The 19,738-nt window shown below is 34.4% G+C and overlaps 1 protein-coding gene across 1 annotated transcript in view; it reads left to right on the top strand.

Moving 5' to 3' along the window:
* The window catches only part of Lrriq1 (leucine rich repeats and IQ motif containing 1), a 152,734-nt gene that overhangs the window by 33,924 nt on the left and 99,072 nt on the right, over positions 1-19,738 (top strand). The window contains exons 11-15 of the mRNA XM_051172945.1: positions 5,431-5,624; positions 7,465-7,592; positions 13,204-13,277; positions 15,022-15,115; positions 19,204-19,383. Of these exons, the coding sequence (XP_051028902.1) occupies positions 5,431-5,624; positions 7,465-7,592; positions 13,204-13,277; positions 15,022-15,115; positions 19,204-19,383 (670 nt within the window). The remainder of the gene's footprint in view (positions 1-5,430; positions 5,625-7,464; positions 7,593-13,203; positions 13,278-15,021; positions 15,116-19,203; positions 19,384-19,738) is intronic.

Below are 19,738 nucleotides of genomic sequence, written 5' to 3'. Positions count from 1 at the left end.
CACCAGGTATATCTTCCGCCAATTTCATCAAAATTTGAATTTTATAGTTTTTATGAATGAATGATACTCACATTCATTGTAATGCTATCATGGGCTTTATTTGTTCATTCATCTATCCACAAACATGGTGGTTGTGTCTCTTGCCTACCTAAGGGAATAGAGCTTCAATAAACACAAGATTACAGATATGTCTTACAGATGTGTCTTCCATGTGTTGGTTTCATTTCCTTTGCACATAGACTTAGAAATGGATTACTTGAGTCATGTGATAGCACTACATTTTTGTATTATTCTCCATATGACTGTGCTAATCCACATTCCTACCAACACTGTCTGAGAATTTCTTTTTTCCTCATCCTCAGCAGCCCTTTAATGTTCTTTTAACTTTTTAACAGTAGTTTTATCTTGGATAAAATGCTATCTTAATGTGATTTTGATGTGTACATCCCAAATTACTAGTGATATTGAGAATATATTTTTCACTTAGATGTTCACTAATTGTATACTTTCTCTTGAGAAACCATTACTTGTATCATACAAACCTTTTTCTTTGCTTTCTTTTAATTTTAATTTATTTGATTTACTTATCATATTTTTGGTCCAAATTTTTCATTTCTTCTAAGTTCCTTTTCAGAATTTCTCTTTTGTATCTGGATTATTTTCTTTTCTCCCACTAATTAATGTAATTTACAATACATCCCAATCCCATTTTCCTCTCACTCCCAGTCTCTCCTTCTCATCTCCCTTTCTTCCAGCACCTCCTTCTTTTCTCTTCAGAGAAGGGGAGGCCTCCTTGTATATCATCCCCCCCTAGGCATATCAAGATACAGGAGGACTAGGCTTATCTTCTCCTGTTGAGGCTAGGCATAGCAGCCCAGGTAGGAGAAAGGGGCCCAAAGGCAGGCAGCAGAGTCAGAGACAGCTCTTGCTCCAATTCTTAGGGGACCCACATGAAGACCACAATGCTACACAGTTTCTGCATATATGTAGGGGGCCTGGCTCTAGGCCATGCATGCTCTTTGGTTGGTGGTTCAGTATCTGTGAGCTTCTATGGGCCCAGATTAGTATATCTTAAGCTTTTCTCGTGGTGTTCTTGACCTCTCTGGCTTCTTCAATCCATTTCTTCCTCTTCCACAAGATTTTCCAAGCTCTGTCTAATGATTGGGTGTGGGTCTCTGCACAGTTGCTGGATGAAGCCTTTCAGAGCACAGTTATGCTAGTCTCCCATCTTCAAGTATAGTATACTTTGGTTACTAGTGTCAGGGTTTGGGTCTCAAGTTGGGCCAGTCATTGGTTGGTCATTCCCTTAATTTCGGCTGGATTTTTAACCCTATGCATCTTGTAGGCAGGACAAATTTTGGATCAAAGGCTTTATGGGTGAATAGATATCCTCATGCCTCCATTGGAAGTCTTGTCTGGTTATTTCAGGTTCCATATCCCCTGTTACTAGGAGTCTTATCTAGGGTCACCCATAAGGAGCCCTGGGAGTTTCCCTTGTCCTAGGTTTCTGGCTCTTCCCTGAGCTGCTCGCCCACACAGCAATTTCAGTTCTCTCTCCCTCAGTGCGCCCCACAGTTGATCCCTCCTGTTTCACTTCTCACCATCTCTCTCACCCAGTTCCCTCTCGTCATCTGCCTCAGAGGTCTATTTGGTTTCTCCTTCTGAATGAGATTCAAACATCCTCTCTTGGACCCACCTTATAACTTACCTTCTTTCAGTCTGTAGATGATAGCATTACTATCCTGTGCTTTATGGCTACTATCTACTTATAGGAGAGTACATACCATGCATGTCTTTCTGGTCTGAGTTACCTTGCTCAGGAAGGTATTTTCTAGTTCTATCCATTTGCCTGAAAATTTCATTCGGGGCATGCATACTAAGAATTGAGATGTCATCTTTTTTGATTAATTTTGGTTGAAAGTCTATTTTGTTAGATATTAGGATGTCTACTCCAGCTTGCTTGTTGGGTCCACTTGCTTCAAACCTCTTTTTTCAACACTTTACACTGAGGTCACGTCTATCTTTGTCGCTGAGCTGTGTTTCTTGTATGCACTACGTTTATTCATTTGGGAGCTTTTGTCTTTTTCTGCCTATGACTGTTCTCATTCACTTTCTTACCAACAGTGTATAAAGTGTTTTTCTCTTCGTCCTCACTAGCCCTTTAATATTTTTAAGCTTTTTAACAGCTTTATCTTTGATAAAATTCTACCTAATTGTGATTTTGATGTGTGTATCCCTAATGAGTAGTGAAACTGAGAATTTATTTTTTTTTCATGTAGCTATTCGCTAATTATATACTTTCTTTGGAGAAACTATTATTAATAACACACAAAACTTTTGATTTGTTTTTTTTCTATTTCAATTTACTCTATTCACGTTTCTTTTGTTTTTCTGTTTTGTTTTGTTTTTTGATACAGGGTTTTTCTCTGTAGCCTTGCTTGCTCTGCGCTTGCTTTGTAGACTAGGCTGGCCTTAACCTCACAGCGATCCACCTGTCTCTGCCTCCTGAGTGCTGGGATTAAAGGCGTGCACCACCACACCTGGCTTTTCTTATTTTCCTTCTTTTATTTAAAGCACAGAATACTTCCATTATATAACAAATTTTTTTTGTTTCAGATCAGAGAAAGACCATGATACTTATGAGCCTTTAGAATAGCTAAACACTTCTTCCAAAAAAAGACTAAACAAGTACAAGAAAAAATTGTTGTGGGGATTTTATTAACTACTTTGAGCCCTGTAGCTAAACAGTTATCATTTTTATCTGGTGGCACCTTCTTGCCTTCTTCTCTTGCGTTTTCAGTTCTCTATGTTGATAGTGTGATTCTGGTAGGTGCATTGTCTTCATCAATGTGTGTAGCAATTTCACATGCAGGTGTATCTTAGGGTGGTGTTTTGTAAGTCTGTGTTGCCTTGGGTCTAGTTGGGCATAGTGGTATCATTTCTATATAGTTCCAGTGTTACTCATGGCTTAATGCAGGCTACATGTGAGGTACAGGGTAGCAGTGCTATGGGAAGGGCTACACAAAATGGTGGGTAGGTTTTGTCTCATATTGAGGTCGGGCAGCAGCAGCAAATTTTCCTCATTATGAGAAGACCTTTCTAGGTTGGACTGGGAGGCTGCTTTGTTCATTGTACTCTCTTCTTTACAAGGCTGCTCTGAATTCTCAACTCTACACCTTCGATTTCATCTGCATTATCCCCCAGAAATATTCCTCAAATGCTCTCTGAACAGCAGCCATTTAGTTTTGTTTTTAAAGATTTGATTTTAGGCACACGTGCATGTGTGTGTGTGTGTGTGTGTGTGTGTGTGTGTGTGTGTGTGTGTGTGTGTGAGTGTGTGTGTGTGTGTATGTGTGTGTGTGTTTTGGAGTTGTATCTGCAATGTTACTTATACTCCTTCCATTTCTCCACATCTCTAATGGGTGACTGCTGCCTTCAAAACCTAAAACAATATGGCTATCTGTTATTTTTTGGCCACATTTCATTTAGTGGTTTGTGAGCAGGCATGTAGGCATGGCACTGGAGCTGGAGCTGTGAACATACATGTGAGCCACCATCATGAGGCATAAAGAGCTAACTAGAAATAGTGTGAGCCTTTGAAACTAAATTTAGAGTCCACTTTTAGTGCCACACCTCCTCCAGGGCCACACATCCCAATAATTCTGAAACAGCTCTACCAACTGAGGACCATTTACTGAAACATATAAGCACATCGGGGCTGTTCCTATTGGAATGACCACAAAATCTAGGTCAAGGGCATTTCAGTTTTATGAGGCTTGAAATATCTTTATTTCATTAAATTGAAATATTTAGCAGATTTTTAAAATCATATTAAAAATACGGTTAGAACTAGGGTATGTTTTAAAATCTGATATTGTCTGATGGACTTAACATGTTTCATGCTGAGAGAATGCAAAGTGGACCACACATATGGAATAGAGCTTGTAGATGGCATTTTAAGAGAAGGGGATGGTGTGAGACAATGATTGCAGAGATAATGAAAGCCAAATGCAGACAGTTCTGTGGGTCATTTAAAGAGACTTTTCTCCATTGCTAAAACTCCACAATCCATTATACCAATTTTTTACCTTCAACTTTACCATGTTTTAAAACATTTATAAAAAAATTTTTACATATAGATTTATATTATTACACATATGTGCAATAAACTACCTATAGCGAGAAGAATCCTGACATAATCAGGAATTATATAAATGTTACAGTCTTAGTGTTTTGGCTGTTTGTATTTGACAGTGTTGAAGAAAACAGCTTTCCTATCTTGGTGCATCTAAAATTCAGAATGTAAATCAGTCTTCATCACATCTTGTCATTATCAACTTACTTAACTCCTAAACAGCTAAGCTTCATTGTAAAACTAAGCTACCTGGTTTTCAACTCCATCAGAGACTTGAGAAGGAATAAACTTGATTACCTGAGTAGTTTTTTTCCTGATAATGCTATTACTATCTCTAGCATGCAAGTCTCCAGTGACTTCATTGCTGCCAAAGCAATGGTGTCTCTCTCTCTCTCTCTCTCTCTCTCTCTCTCTCTCTCTCACATAACTATGCCTGATATTATCCACATTATGTAATTTAGTAAAACTAAACATATTTTTTTATTATTTATAAGCATATGCCTTTATTATTTTCCTGTATGTGCCACACAATTCCAGTTTACTGTACTTCTCTGCTTCTCTCAAATGTTCTTTTGTGAAAATCAGTACTCATCCCTGCAACATGTTTCATTCTTTTTTCTTGAGTGACATTTGAAAATATATATGTATATACATATATATACACTTACAACTGCAAGTTCAAATTAATTCTGGTGGAGATTACCAATTTCCTTTGTATCATTGTTTGAATATTCTCATCACCAATGTATGCGTTAAATATTGCTATCATTTTTCAATCTGTATAACTATGTAATTAAACACTGTATTTCCATGACTAGACACAGTGGTGCATGTCTGTAGTTCCAGGACTTGGGAGGGTAAAGTAGGAAGTTCAAGAGATCAGTGCTAGCCTGAACTATGTCACAAATTTTAAGTCAGCCTGTATTTACAGGGAAACGCTGTGTGTATGTATGTATGTATGTATGTATGTATGTATGTATGTATGTATGTATATATATATATATATATATAAAAACTAGGAATAGCTGTAGATATAAACTTATTCCCTTTTTAAATATATTTTATTAATTTATTCATATTACATCTAAATTGTTACCCCATCCCTTGTATCCTCCCATTCCTCCCTCCCTCCCATGTTTCCCTTACTCCCCTCCCCTGTGACTGTGACTGCGGGGGACCTCTTCCCCCTGTATATGCTCATAGGGTAAATTTATTCCCAAATACCAGTTTGCATGATATTACATCTCAAGAAGAATATATAGTACAAATGTGATATTAGAAAATGTGTCTTCCAGGTGGTTTAGAATCTTTGAAATATCTTCAGCAACTAACTGTGGACCATAATCAGTTAATTAGCACTAAAGGTCTTTGTGAAGCACCCACCATCATATACCTGGATTGCTCACATAATCATCTTACTGATGTTGATGGCATCGGAAATTGTGGATTGCTCCAAATAATAAAGTTGCAGGGAAATTATCTAAGAGAGGTAAATTATTTAAAGTAATTGATGTCTATAAATAATGCTGTATTTTTCCTTTAATAAAAATATCTACCATACGTTTTGAAAGCAATTGGATAATATGCTTTGTGTTTTTAAATTAATCTCCTATATGTTATTTTCAAGTTACCTTTATCCTTTTTTAGCTTTTGATAGCTTACATTAATTACACACAATAATGGATTTCATTATGATGTTGGCACACATTGCATAAAATATTTTTGGCTGTATTTTCAAAACACATTCCACTCTCTTGTTTACTTCCAACACCAGTTATTTCTCTTTTGGATTAGGTCTCTCTTATATCATTTCTTTGATGTATGTGGGTGAGAGACGGGAGAAAGAGAGAGGGACAGAAAGAGACTGCATGAGTTTCATTCGGGTTGTCAACAGGAATATGGCTATAGGATTGTTTTTTACAGGAACATCTACATCCCACTCTTAACTACATAAAAATCTTCAGAGAAGGGTAGGTCTCCATGTGACACCTCCCATTCCATGACTAGGTGTTGAGCAGCCTAGTCCTGAGGAGATCTTGTGCAGGTAGTCAAAGCTACTATGTGTTCAAGAATGTAACAGCCATGACATGCCCTGAAGATAGTGTTATACCTCATTCAACGAGGTCCCAACATCCTTTCTGCTCCTTCTCAAGTGTTCTGCGAGCCTTTGGAGGAATACTTTCATTGTCCCATTTATCGATGGCCTTCCATCACTAATTTATTCTCTCTACTTTAATTAGTTATGAGTCTCCACAGTCACTTAGGAGAGCCACAATTCTCTGAAACTGACAGCAGACATTTTTTATATGATACTAAACTTAGTTATTGAGAAGGCATTTTTGAGAAGTCCATTATGTTTAGTTAACAAAATAACTGCAGTACTTCCCCATTAGAACTTATGAACTCCCCATCTATGAGAATTTATTCCAGATTTATACAACGGGCATCAAATTCAATCAGAAAGCAGTGGTTTACTCCAATAACAGATTTGCCACTATTGAACTGCTGGGTTCATCCCACTGGTCGTGTGAGTATTGCTGAGCAAAAGGTGGTACACCACTGAGTATATGAGTGTTGATGGCATTTGGATCCTGGAAGCTTGTATAGTATTTTGCAACACCCTGAAGGCTAGATAGCAAAGAAACTTCCAGCCCAATTCCATTTTATTTCTCTATGTCATGCAACCAAGGCAAGTGACATTTTTTTCATTAAATAATTTCTTTAAATACTTACATCCCAATTATTATCCCCCCACTTGTATCTTCCTGTTTCATTCAGTAACCTGTGGCCTCTGGGAGCAGCTTCGTATACCTACAGAATATTGTAAATAAAAACTCATTTTTTTGATTTTGATTAGATTTTCTACACATAGTTACCCCATGGTTTTTCCTCTCATGCTTGTATTCTTACATTCTTCTATCTTTGCTTAAATGTTTTCCTCACCCATAGGCTTCTTTTTATTGTTTTATTTTTTACTCATTTAGGAAGACTCCCAAATGTTTATAGTGTCTTATGATATAAACTTACATAAAAATTTCAGAATACTAAAATATAGAGTATCATAATATTTCTGTTTTACTTATGCCATAAATTGGACCACAATTATCTTGTATTGAAATTAAATTGAATTTTGTCTGAAAATTCTTTTATAAAGACTATCAAAAATAATAAAGTTAATTTGGATGCATTTTATTCATATGGGAAGACTCATGCTAATATACTTTGAATTGTGGTTTATTGTTTACCAGGCTTTAGTAGAATCTATATTGTTCAGTTTGGTTACAAAACATTTTGCCTGCTATCAAGTAACCAAATATATTTAATTGTAGCCTCCATCCTTAAGAAATCATGTTCTGCTTAGAGAACTGCACTTGGATGACAACAGCATCTCAAGCATGGAAGTGCTCTCTTCTTGTTGGCTGCCTTTACTACAAGCCCTAAGTATCTCTCAAAACAGGTGAAACTATATTTCATTTTGCCAGTGAATTGAAACAAGTCATTTAAAAATTGTTGTGTGATATACATAAACAACTCGAGAAATGGGATCCCTGCAATTAAAGCAGGATTCATCAAAATAAATCAGTTTACAAGATACAAAGATAACCAAAGAGTGTAAAAACCGAAGAGGCTGATTCCCCTTAGGCTTTTGTATAATTCTATCAGTTTATTCTCATTTTGTTTGCCCCTATAATGTCCTTGTAGCTCAGTCTCATGGTAGGTTTGCTTATGTTTATAGAGAATAAGTCTTTGGAAAATACAGAATGTAGGAAATTTAATTCACTCTCTCAAATGGAATTTATTGAGTCAGGAAATGATGGGTTTTAGTCTTCTCTCAATTTGCTTGTCCTTTGTAGTTGTTAGATGGATCCCATAAGGACATAAAATAACACTTAAAAAGTCTCAGCACTGGAGTACGATAAGTGCCTGCATCAAAAGATACACAAGAGATGACCCAACATCTGGAATTTTTGACATAATTATTGTGTAAAGTCAAAATATCACTATAATATGTGTCCTTTTTTCTCTCTGTGCCTAATATTTCACTGAAACCTGTTCACACTAATATGATTAATTTGCTTACCACAGGCATGTGGAGTAAGGTGTGGGCTAACTATAACAAGAAATTACTTTTTTGAGTTACATGATGCTTATAAGATGAATGTTTAGGCCCTCATAAATCATATAAAACTATCTCTCAATCTCTTCCAAGTAGTATTTATCTTTTATCATATTTTTACATTAAGAGTTAAAACTGAATATATATTTTAAAATCCATTTAGATTGTTTTAATTGGATCTAATTATAAAACTTTATTTACATTTAATTGGACATTGCTTGGATTTGAAGTAAGCACCTTCAAGTGTACCTACATAAGGACTTTCTACTTACATGAATATATCAGATATTTTTTAAAATGTGATCTTGAATTAAGTGATCAGTTTTCTCTTAGACATATGTAGTAAACCATGCGAGAATGTGTACAGCACACATATTTGACAAAAGTAGTTCTGAAACTACTAGAAAACATTTGAATTAGTATTATAAAAGACTGTCTTTAGTTTCTTGACTACTTTAAGCATACAAGTAAATAGTCTTTTCTGTCAAAGTTAAAATTAGCTCAGGTGAAAAGCTATGGCTTTGCCATTCTCTGATGGTAGTCACGTATCAGTCTGTTGCAAAGGGAATTATTCAATTAGATTCGTTTGTTTTTTTGAATTGATAATCATCATTGGAATAATTATTCCAAATGGTTGTTATTTGAAATTTTGTTTGCTTACATGTAACTTTGGATACTAAGGTGAAGCTTTTCATTTTGAGAGCGATAACAATGAGTGACATAAGTTGTAACCCTTAAAAACCTCTTAAAGATGGACATTTTCGCTTTTATAGCTTCTCTGTATAAAATCTTTTTCAGAGTAAAATTGATGAGCATCAGTGTTTCATTTGTGGCTCCTATATTTTATAAAAACTACTATGCATGTATATATGGCATGAAAATAGAGACAAACTTTTCTATGGGTAAGGCAGGGCCAAGTAGAAATGTGGATGTGGAGGTAGGTGAAGAATACTGTCAATGTACATTGTATATTGTTATAAAATTGTGAAAGTATTATTTACAATATATGACAAGCAATTATATATAATAATTATTATACATACCACAATGAATTTTAATAATACTGTCACAGATTTAAATATATTTTATACTATCAAATCCTTTTTACATGTTATCAATGCTATTAGTGAAACAAGAGATTTGAAAGCATGCAAGGAAAAGAAATGATTTCCTAATGGCATAAAACAGAAATAATCTCAAGGTTTATGTTTTTTTCATTCATATTCATTTGTTTAGCTATGATCAATGTCAGAGTGTTCTGCCTGTGCACTTTCTGCAGAGCTACAAACTTAGGCCTGTTCAGGTTTGTGGTCTGAGCCTGTGACATCACAGTCAGTGGATATTGAGCACCTCTTTTCATTGTCTGATCCTTAACTCCTCCCCAGGTGGCAAAGAGCTGCTGTTGCCTATCTTCCAAGTACAAAATTGTAGGCATCATCCATATAGGGAATATATGTGCATCCATTTCAGAAATCGACAAGTTTACATTGTAGATACTAAAATATACTTGTACAGACATCATTGGGATGAATAATTAAGATATGTTTAAATTATATTTATTTTCTTTAATTTTTGGTAACTCTTCACCACAAGGAATAGATTATACATCCACATACTTCCTTTTCTAGCAAATGAAATACACATAAAGAAGAGTATTTAGTGAATATTGTTTGGAATACTTGTTTCATCCTGTCTTCTGTTTCGAATTTTCATTAAGACATGTGACTGGTTTAAGTTTGACTAAGTGGAGTTCTAGCTAGAAGACTCTCTGGCTATATAAACTGTTCTCCTTCCACTGAGACCCTAAGTGGGAGCAGAGTGGAAACTTACCCATTGGGTGCTCAATGTACAAATCTTTTGCTTTTTGTCGTCTTTGAAATTTATATCGTTTAATGCCCAGGGCTAATGTGACAAGGTCAAGCCGTATTAGGTTTTCACTAATGTCCCTTTGTCTTTCTGGTTTGAATTTTCTTGGAAAAAAATATTCATGAAATGTCAGTAAAGTGAAAAACTATAGATGTTTTAAAAAAGAAATCTATGATCAGATTTCTACCATCACAATGAATAAAGAATCATAAAGATCCAGTTTTCTTGATTTAGGTTTCAAAAAGGACAATTTAAAAATCATGATTTTAAAAGAATGGCTATATGAACAGATAAAAAGTAATATTACAGACATTTAACCATAGCAGATACATATTTATGTAAATTGATTTTATAGAGAAAAATCATTGTTTTTAAATTGTAAAACTGCATTGATTATTTTCATTTCATATTTTGAAATATATGTCACCATATAGCATTGAGAAGTGCATATAATATTCCACAGAAAGATAGTAATTGTATTGTGAAGGATGAAGCAATTTACTACCTACTGAGTTTTAGTAAAAAAAACATGGATTTAATATTAAGATGTAGTAAAGTTATAAAAAATAATTTTGTTATATACTTTTATACTATTACAAGAAGAATTAAAATTTCATACTATAAAACTATTAAGAACATGATAAGGTGGAAAACATTATAAGATTAAGACTTAAGTCTAATAATTTTCTATCCAAAATGTTTTAATTTTGTCCCGCCTCCTTTCTCCTTTCCATGCTACGTTCCCTTCCGTGCCTTTCATTTGTTTATTCTCTCTTCTTCCCTTTCTTCCTGTCACATCCATGTGACATATAAGTCAGTTTTACTCTCATGTTGTACAAAGCAGGGTTTGTAGGGCTAATGTTTTTCCTACTTTCTCTTCGTACTTTTTATTCTGCACTGCATCACCACGCGACTGTGTTAAAGGAATAGTGCCCAGGATTAGAATGAATGGTTGTATTGTGTTTAGGAGTGACAGCACAGAAAGGCATTTTCCTCTAGCCTCATTATTTTGTCTACATTTCATCAGTAGTATCTTCTTTCTCTCTACTAATGCAGACCAGGGTAGGACAAGGGAGGAGTCAAGGTGCATACAAGGGTCAGTCTGTGCCAGCCCCCCATGAGCCTCTTAGGCACAGTGCTGCTGCTGTGTGGCCTCTGACTTTAGAATAATAGTTATGATAGAGAGACAGACAGACAGACAGACAGACACACACACACACACACACACACACACACACACACACAGAGACAGAGAGAGAGAGAGAGAGAGAGAGAGAGAGAGAGAGAGGCAGTGAAACAGACACAGAAAGAAATGGCAGAGTTAATAATATTAGACTCAACTCTTCTTTAACTGATGGTTATGATGAGCAATTACAGAATTCCAATATTAATAGGAAGAATTAACTACAAAGACATTGACAGTTTTCATAATAATGACTTTAGGCAAATAAGTATTTGTATTAAATATTCAGGTAAACTGGCATGATTTTAATTTGCAAATAACTATTATAGTGCATTTTTATGCTGCCAAGTATTGATCGACTTGTCTCCATTAGAAATGTCAATTAAGATGAAATTCACTTGCCTTTCACAGCTTTTATTTGAAATGATATATGCTATATGTTAAATACAATTTATATTTTTCTTACTTTAAAAAGTTCTTAAATGAAAAATCTTTGGGGATATCAATAATTTCATTATTATAATATAAAAACATAGATTATGAGGATATAAAATTTAATTTATTTTTGATAAAATTGAATTCATTCTACAAATATAAATTTTTACAATATTATCTTCCTGGAAGTACTGTTTATAAGTTAAGCATATTTCTTGTTGTGAATTAAACAGTACTACTCTAGGTATTTGTATTGATAATAATTCTACCTAGCAAAACATTTTTCACTGAACAATTATTCTATTAAACATGGTTTTTAAGGGTTTGTATGTGTACACACATATAATACATATACACACACATATAGATATATATACACACACACAAACATACACATACACATATATGTCCAATCTGTTGAGTTTGCTTTTGTTGTTTGTATGTATTATGTGGTTTCAAGGATGACACCCTTCATGGACAACTAATAAGGCAGTTAAACCCTGGGTGGGGTTAATTCTCCTTCTTTTGGCAGATCTTGGTTGCCTCTAGGTTTTTGGATAGAGGAGGAATGCTGGAAAATGTCCCCCTTTCGTGTTAACATGTCCACTGATATTGCCAGTATTTCTATTTTGTTTGTGCAACTGTTCAACAGCCCATTCTGACTCTTACAGTCGTTCTGCACCTTTCTTAAGATGTTCCTGGAGCCATAGTTTTCATAGCTGTAATGTAGATTTACACTTTGGAGCTGGACTTCTTATGATTTATTTATTTCTGTAGTACACACACACACACACACACACACACTAACACACACACACACACTGCATGTTCACCTGTGTGTATATGTGTGTAACAAAATAATAAAAAAATATAGGCTGTCACCTTGGCAGGGAGATTGGAAACTTTTGACCTAGTGTAGCTGGGAGGGCCTGGAGTGATGTAAGTTTATTTAAATTAAAAACATTTAAAAATTATAGTAATCCTCAATTGTACCTTAAAGATTTGGGCCATGTGCTTAAACTAGTAGAGAAAAAACAAATAATGTATTTTCTGTATAACTAGCTTTATAAAAAGATAAAACAAAATAATAATAATTTTAAATTGAATAGCCAATACACATCAAAGCATGTGGTACTTGTGACTGAAATTCACAATTCCACGGTAATTTCTTTTTTAAATGGATCAAAATCTTCCATTATTGTAATGTTCCATGTTAAATGCTTTTTTAAAATGAGCATCGATTTTCCATAATAGGATTACTTACATTCTTAGGCTTATTACATTTTTAATAAATGCAGTTACTCAAAGTTTTAATTGTACTGCTTTGTATTGTACAATTATAGATAATTGTATACAGTTTCTTCTAATTATATAATTGTATTAGGTAAATGAGTTGTACTTCAAATGAATTATGTTAAGAATATGCTTGTTAATTTTTTTCAATGAATTTTTATATTTTGTTTTCAGTTTAACAACAATTGTACCACTTTTTCATTTTGTGTCTTTGGAAAAACTAGATGTCAGGAACAATTGTCTTTCTGGTAAGTTGGAATTCTCCTATTATTATTATTTTTTTTAGAATAGGCTTTTGAGTCTCTGTTTCGAATGTAGGAAAGGTTTGTTCTGAATACATTTGCATTTGTATAGGTGAAGATGAGTAAAAAGATTATTGCTAACTTTTTTATTTCTGATTGCCTCACCCATTAAAAGTTTGTTCAAGAATTATAAATGAATTCCTCTAAAATATTTTTTCATGTACCCTCCGAGTCAGTACCCTCCAAGTAGCAGCTACAGTCTGAATTAGCCACCCACCATAAGCTGTTTTTGTCCTTATATTAAACAAACAATATTGATTTTTTGCCTCCAAAATTCTTAGATTTGCATGAAATCTTACCTTATTGTTTATTCAGTTATATGCTTTTTTGGATTAAAATGTTTATTTGCTAAAATTAAACAATTTATATGTTCATTTTTATTGATACTTTAAAGTTTTATGTATCATAAATATAAAATTCATACAGATAATCTTTCTTTAACTTTTAAAATTTCATGTAAAACGGTGTCAGACCCCTTGGAACTGGAGTTAAGATGTAAGCTGCCAGTGGATGCTGGGAATTGAACCCGGGTCCTTTGGAAGAGCAGACTGTCCTTTTAACCATTGAGGCATGTCTCCAGCTCCCTTATACAGATATACTTATGCAATTTTTTTGCATATGTATATGTCCAGTATAGATTTATTGGATAAATGCATAAAAGTATAGTTTCTGAATAATAGAGTAGATACAGGATTTTCAGTTTGGCAGTTAAGTTAGTAGTGATTAGTTTCCTTCTTTGCAGGCTCAGCTTTATCATCTTTTGTGTAAGATACTTTAGTTTTCAACGGTGTGTATACCTCTACTGCAGAGACTGGTAGTCAGAAGAATGTACATCTTCCTGTTACATGAGAGTCTCTAGCCCTTTCCCCTGATGCTGGCAACTTGCACTATGTGGGGTATTTTCCAGCCTCCGTAATACCCAACACTTTGCCAAGGACATGTGATGAATGCTCAAATGACATCTGCAACATTCATGCATCTGCTCTTCAGTTCTTTTTTAAAGAAAGTTAGCCACCTTTCCACTGTAATTCAGCAAAGCAGACTCCATGTTCTACTGTCCTTCTAGATAACTAATATTCTTCTAGACAGATAATTATTGAGATCATAGAATGATTAGAAGGATGTGTTGTGTGTTTCCTTTGTGTCAGATTCAGACTTAAAAATAGGGATATCATGTATGTATGTTTTTGTGTATGTGCACACATGTGCATGTGTGGGCAGTGTTAATTTTTGTGGGTAATCAAATCCATACACATTGCTCTGTATAGTGACGTAGATTTACTTACAAGCTTTACTTCTAAAGCTATAATAGGTACACATGATTCTGTCTATTTGTTATTTAGCCTTTTATTTGGTGTCATAAATTTTGTTCTAAATATAGTAGAGCATTAAGTACATCATCTCGTTTAGTCTTCACACAACAAGACAATCTAAAACTGGATTGTAGAAATGACTTGCCTAAGTTTATGCAGTTGCTAAATGGTAGCAACATAATTCTATACTAGAATATTTTCCACTCAGTACCTTCTCTGTTCCAAAGTATGGAGTCTTCAAGGGAAAAAATGTAAATACTACCTTATTTTAACTGAGAAATGGAGAAAACAATGATTTACTTATGACATTTTATTTTAAAGCTACCTATATCCTTAACTATATTTTTTTAAATAAATTTTAACAATTTTTTTTATAGATCTGACAAGTATCCTGTGTTGGTTCAATGCATGCTACTCTCTCCGTGAACTTTCTCTTACCGGAAACCCAGTACTCCAAGAAATAAACTGGAGGTAAGAAAACTGTTTTTAATCTGTGACTACCATGTTTGTTGGTTTCTTTATCATTTTGTCAGTAATTGATAAAATGATATGATTTATTTAACATTTTTGAGACAAAATATGATACCAATTTTCCTACAAAAATTGCTACAGTCACTTGAAAATAGTTTAAATTATCTTTGAGTATTATAAAAATAATTTGTGGCAAATGCCTTTAATCTCTGCACTCTGGGAGGCAGAGGCAGGTGGATCATTGTGAGTTTGAGGCCAGCCTAGTCTGCAAGGTAGTCCAGGACATCTAAAGCTACACAGAGAAACCTTGTCTAGAAAAACCAAAAATAAGTTAATAAGAATAGATAGATAGATAGATAGATAGATAGATAGATAGATAGATAGATAAAATAAAAATAGTTCTTACAGTATCATTAGTCTAAATTATTTTCTCACATATCGATGAGTTAACAGAAACATGAAAGTATGATTGTGATGCAAGCAGTTGATTAGAAGTAAATTTATTATGATAACAACTTGGATTTTGCTTTTATAGAGGACACATTTCTGTCAATGCCTCGTGAGCCAGTTAAATCATGTAACTTACTAGTTCAATTATTTCCATTTGAAAGTTGAACTGATAAAATAAAACTGGAGTGGTGTGTTCCCTTACTTGAAAGTTAAGCCTGTCAAATTTCAGTTAGATCAATCGGCCTAGCGCACATTTCATAATCTATAAGAAGAGATTCATTTATCTAGAGGGTTTAAAATCAAGAGGTCTATAAAATATGGATTTTTTAATGAAACGGCTAACTCAACTTTGATACAGTTTGTTTCAGTGAACTTTACATAACCCCATGGTACCAACAAAGGGATTAGTTGTAGATTTTCCCCACTGGTTTCTTACTTTCATGTCAAGCCAGTGATAACATGCACAGAACTGGTGTACTGAAAAAAAATCTCTTTTAAAACATAATCCACAGGCAGCATTTACAATCTCCTTTGAGAATTTGTTTCATTGACTGATGATTAATGGAGCTTTTTAAGTGGCAGAATATGCACCAGGAAGTTTTCACTGAATGAAATATTGATTTCACCCTTGAGTAGGAGGAGCCCAGCTGGAAAAACTAATCTTGAAATCTCACAGTGTTCATATACTTCATTCCCAACATTAATCAGCTTTCTCATATATTCCCCGTAAGCTCATGCGGCTGACTGGTGAACTTAAGGACAGTCCACACACTGTTGTCTTTTGCAGGTCTGAGGACTGTTCCCTTCAAAATTTAAAGAATTGTCTTAAATAAAGCAGTAAATCGAGTTTGAACCATGATTATATATCTCATAGATTTTTCACACATTGTTACTGTCTAGAATACCCAAGCAAATTTTTACATATAATAGAATTTCAAAATAATCTGATGAAAATAACCTGTTTGGGAACTTGTGTGTCAAAGTGAGGAAGACGGCATCAAAACGTGTCTAACGCAGACATTCAAACAGAGCCCACTCTTACTTAAATTACACTGCCTTGTTAAAATACTTTATATCACCATATTTATGTCAGTACCCAAATGGAAAATATTTGGTGGAATATTATTGGTTTTTTCCCTTTCTTATCTGGTTCTTTCCAACACAAGCAGCTGCCAATTAGTGCCAACTGCAATATTTTGGAATATATCTGACATCCAATGCTATCATGAAAATTATTTGTTTACTTTTTTCATTATTTTTGTATAAAATGTATTTATCTTTAGATGTAATACGTGTGGTGATATGCATTTACATTACCATGGATCTGACAAAATAGTCTTGTATTTTCCCCAAGGTTTATATCAGCAGCAAACTTAGTTAAACTAAAATTTCATTTTGTAATTATTTTCATTGTACACTGGTTTTTCTGTATATTTTATGTATATTATCCATATCCAGTGTTCCTGCAACACTGACCTAAGAAACTTTTATATTATTTGTGCAAAACTAATGGCTACTTTAGTCAATAAACATCTCTATAACAGTGAGAGCTTAAAAATTGCTCTTATTTCATTTTAGAAATTCTTGTTGGTATTTTTCTGATATATAAGATAATGCTACATGTGTGTACTAATAATTTTTTAACTTAAAATAATTTGTTTTACCTATAAATTTTAATATCATTAAAGAAGACAATCACACATCTAATTAGTTTATATCCACTTATAGTCTTCTTCAAATTCATTATTTTTGAACTATATATTATATATGTATTTACCTTTTATAGAAAATAGATGCTAGTTTTAAGTCAAATTCAAAATTAGGAAGTACAGTATACCATGTCCTCTGTTGCTAACATGTATTAAGTCCTACACTGTAGATACCTTGTACCTGAATGTTAACTTGTTGCAGTCAGCCTCCGTGGACACATTGTTGTCACTCAAAGGCCATAGTTACTGTTAAAATGTGCTCTGTTAAATCTATTTCCCATGGATTTTGTTAAACTATGCTCTACTAAATCTCTTTCCCTTGGGTTTTGACTTCTGCATCATCACATCAGTCCACATGGAGAACCATGCAGACTACTTCCACTTCCTTCAGAATCCATATTCCTTCAACCCTTACCCTATGGCACACGGACCTTTCTGTAGATCCACACTTCTCACAGGGTCATATAATGAGAGTCAAGCACTGCAAGCACTCATTGTATTGGCATCTTTCTGTTAATAAGAATTTTGTGTTCTTCACACCGTGGCTTCATGGGTCACTTTGTCACTCAGTAAGCACCTCTTGGCTCTCTGTAGAAGTTCATTTCTCCTCACCTACTGAATGACAACTTGCCTGATTCTAAGTGGAGGCAGTTATGAATAAAGTGGCTGATAGTACCTTTGTAGGAGTTTAGTGTGTACTTATATTCTTAATTCATTTTGGTAAGTCCTACAGGTTATTGCTTAATTGTATAGAATGGCATATTTAGTCTTTTTTAAAATATGTTTTATTAATTTATTCATATTACATCTCAATTGTTATCCCAACCCTTGTATCTTCCCATCCCACCCTCCCTCCCATTTTCCCCTTACTCTCCTCCCCTAGGACTGTGTATGAGGGGGACCTCTTCCCCCTGTATATGCTCATAGGGTATTTAGCCTTTTAACAGATTTGCAAAATGTACTACAAAATGCCTGTGATATATTTTCGCTAAAACCAGAGACATAAGAGAATTCTGTTGTTTCAGATCTCTGCTGTCTTTTGATTGTTATCTATGTTTTGGATTTTGGCCAATCTGAAAGATATGTAATAGTACCTCATTATTGCTTTAATTTCCATGTCTCTAGTGAGTCTGAACTACATTTTCCCATATACTTACTTCCGTAAATATCCCTTCATAGGAGTCTTAGTGTTTTATTGCTGTGAAGAGACACCAGGGTTATGGCAACTCTTAAAAAGAAAACATTTACTTGGGGCTGATTACAGTTTCAAACACTTAGTCCATTATGGTCATGGCATGTAGCATGGTGGCAAGCAGGCAGAGTAGTTGAGAGATCTGCATCTGGACCTACAGCCAGTGGGAATAGAAACACTGGGAATGGGCTTGTGCTTTTTGAATCTTCATAGTCCACCACCAGTGACACACTTCCTCCAATAAGGCTACTCCACCAAGGCCACACCTCCTGATCCTTCTAACTTGTTGACTAAACATTCAAATGTAAGAGAGTATGGGGACCATTCTTATTCAAACCACCGCAGTAAGGTGTCTATTCCATTCTATTGCCCATTTCTTAACTTAGTCATATTTCTTATTTTCAACTTTGTATATTTTGAATAAATTTTTGTTAGATTTATAGTTCTCAAATATTTTCTCTTCCCTTGAGGGTTTTTTCTCTAGAGTATATGCATATATTTATATGTATATATACATGTGTATATATATATATAGAGAGAGAGAGAGAGAGAGAGCTAGAAAATTCATATTGTATATGACAGGATGTTACATGGTTTTGAGTAAACTTAACTATCATTTTCTCTGCAAAATCAAGCACACTCTCTTAGATGAACAGTCTATGTTATGTGAAGTTTTATGGTTATTTTAAAACAAAAGTCCTTATCGAGATTATTAATGTCTTTGCTGTTTCTACTAGGGATTCTGTATTGAACACATTACCTGCTCTGAGAATCCTCAATGGTGACATACTGAACTCTTGCTCTGACATCCATATTGAGGAACATTGTCATCAGGACCTAAGATGTTTCTTGGCACTTTGTCAATACCAACTTCAAGAGTTCAGTTTATTAACTGACAAGTATATCACACAGAAGGGGTAAGATTCTGATTTTACTTCTGTTGTACTTAAAACAAATAATATAATATAAACACATGATTGGATATATTATGATTATCACCATGGCACTAGTTTAATTAGAAGCAGTGTGTCTGGAGAAATTTCTACCTGCAGTGTTACTCTCAACATCGTATATATTCTTTGTTTTTAATTTATTATAGTTTATTCAGATTACATCCTGAATGTTATACCCCTGTTTGTACCTTCCCATTCCCCCCGCCTTTCCTCTTCCACCATGCTCCCCTCCCTAGATATCTGACAGAACGGGACCTCCTCCCCCACCCTATGACCACAGCTTATCAGGTCTCATCTGGATAGCCTGCTTCTTTGTGTG

The sequence above is a fragment of the Acomys russatus genome, chromosome 31, assembly GCF_903995435.1.
Source record: "Acomys russatus chromosome 31, mAcoRus1.1, whole genome shotgun sequence".
NCBI classification, from domain to species: Eukaryota; Metazoa; Chordata; class Mammalia; order Rodentia; family Muridae; genus Acomys; species Acomys russatus.
Note: the sequence above shows the minus strand (reverse complement) of the source record. Positions and strands in the feature narration are given on the sequence as shown.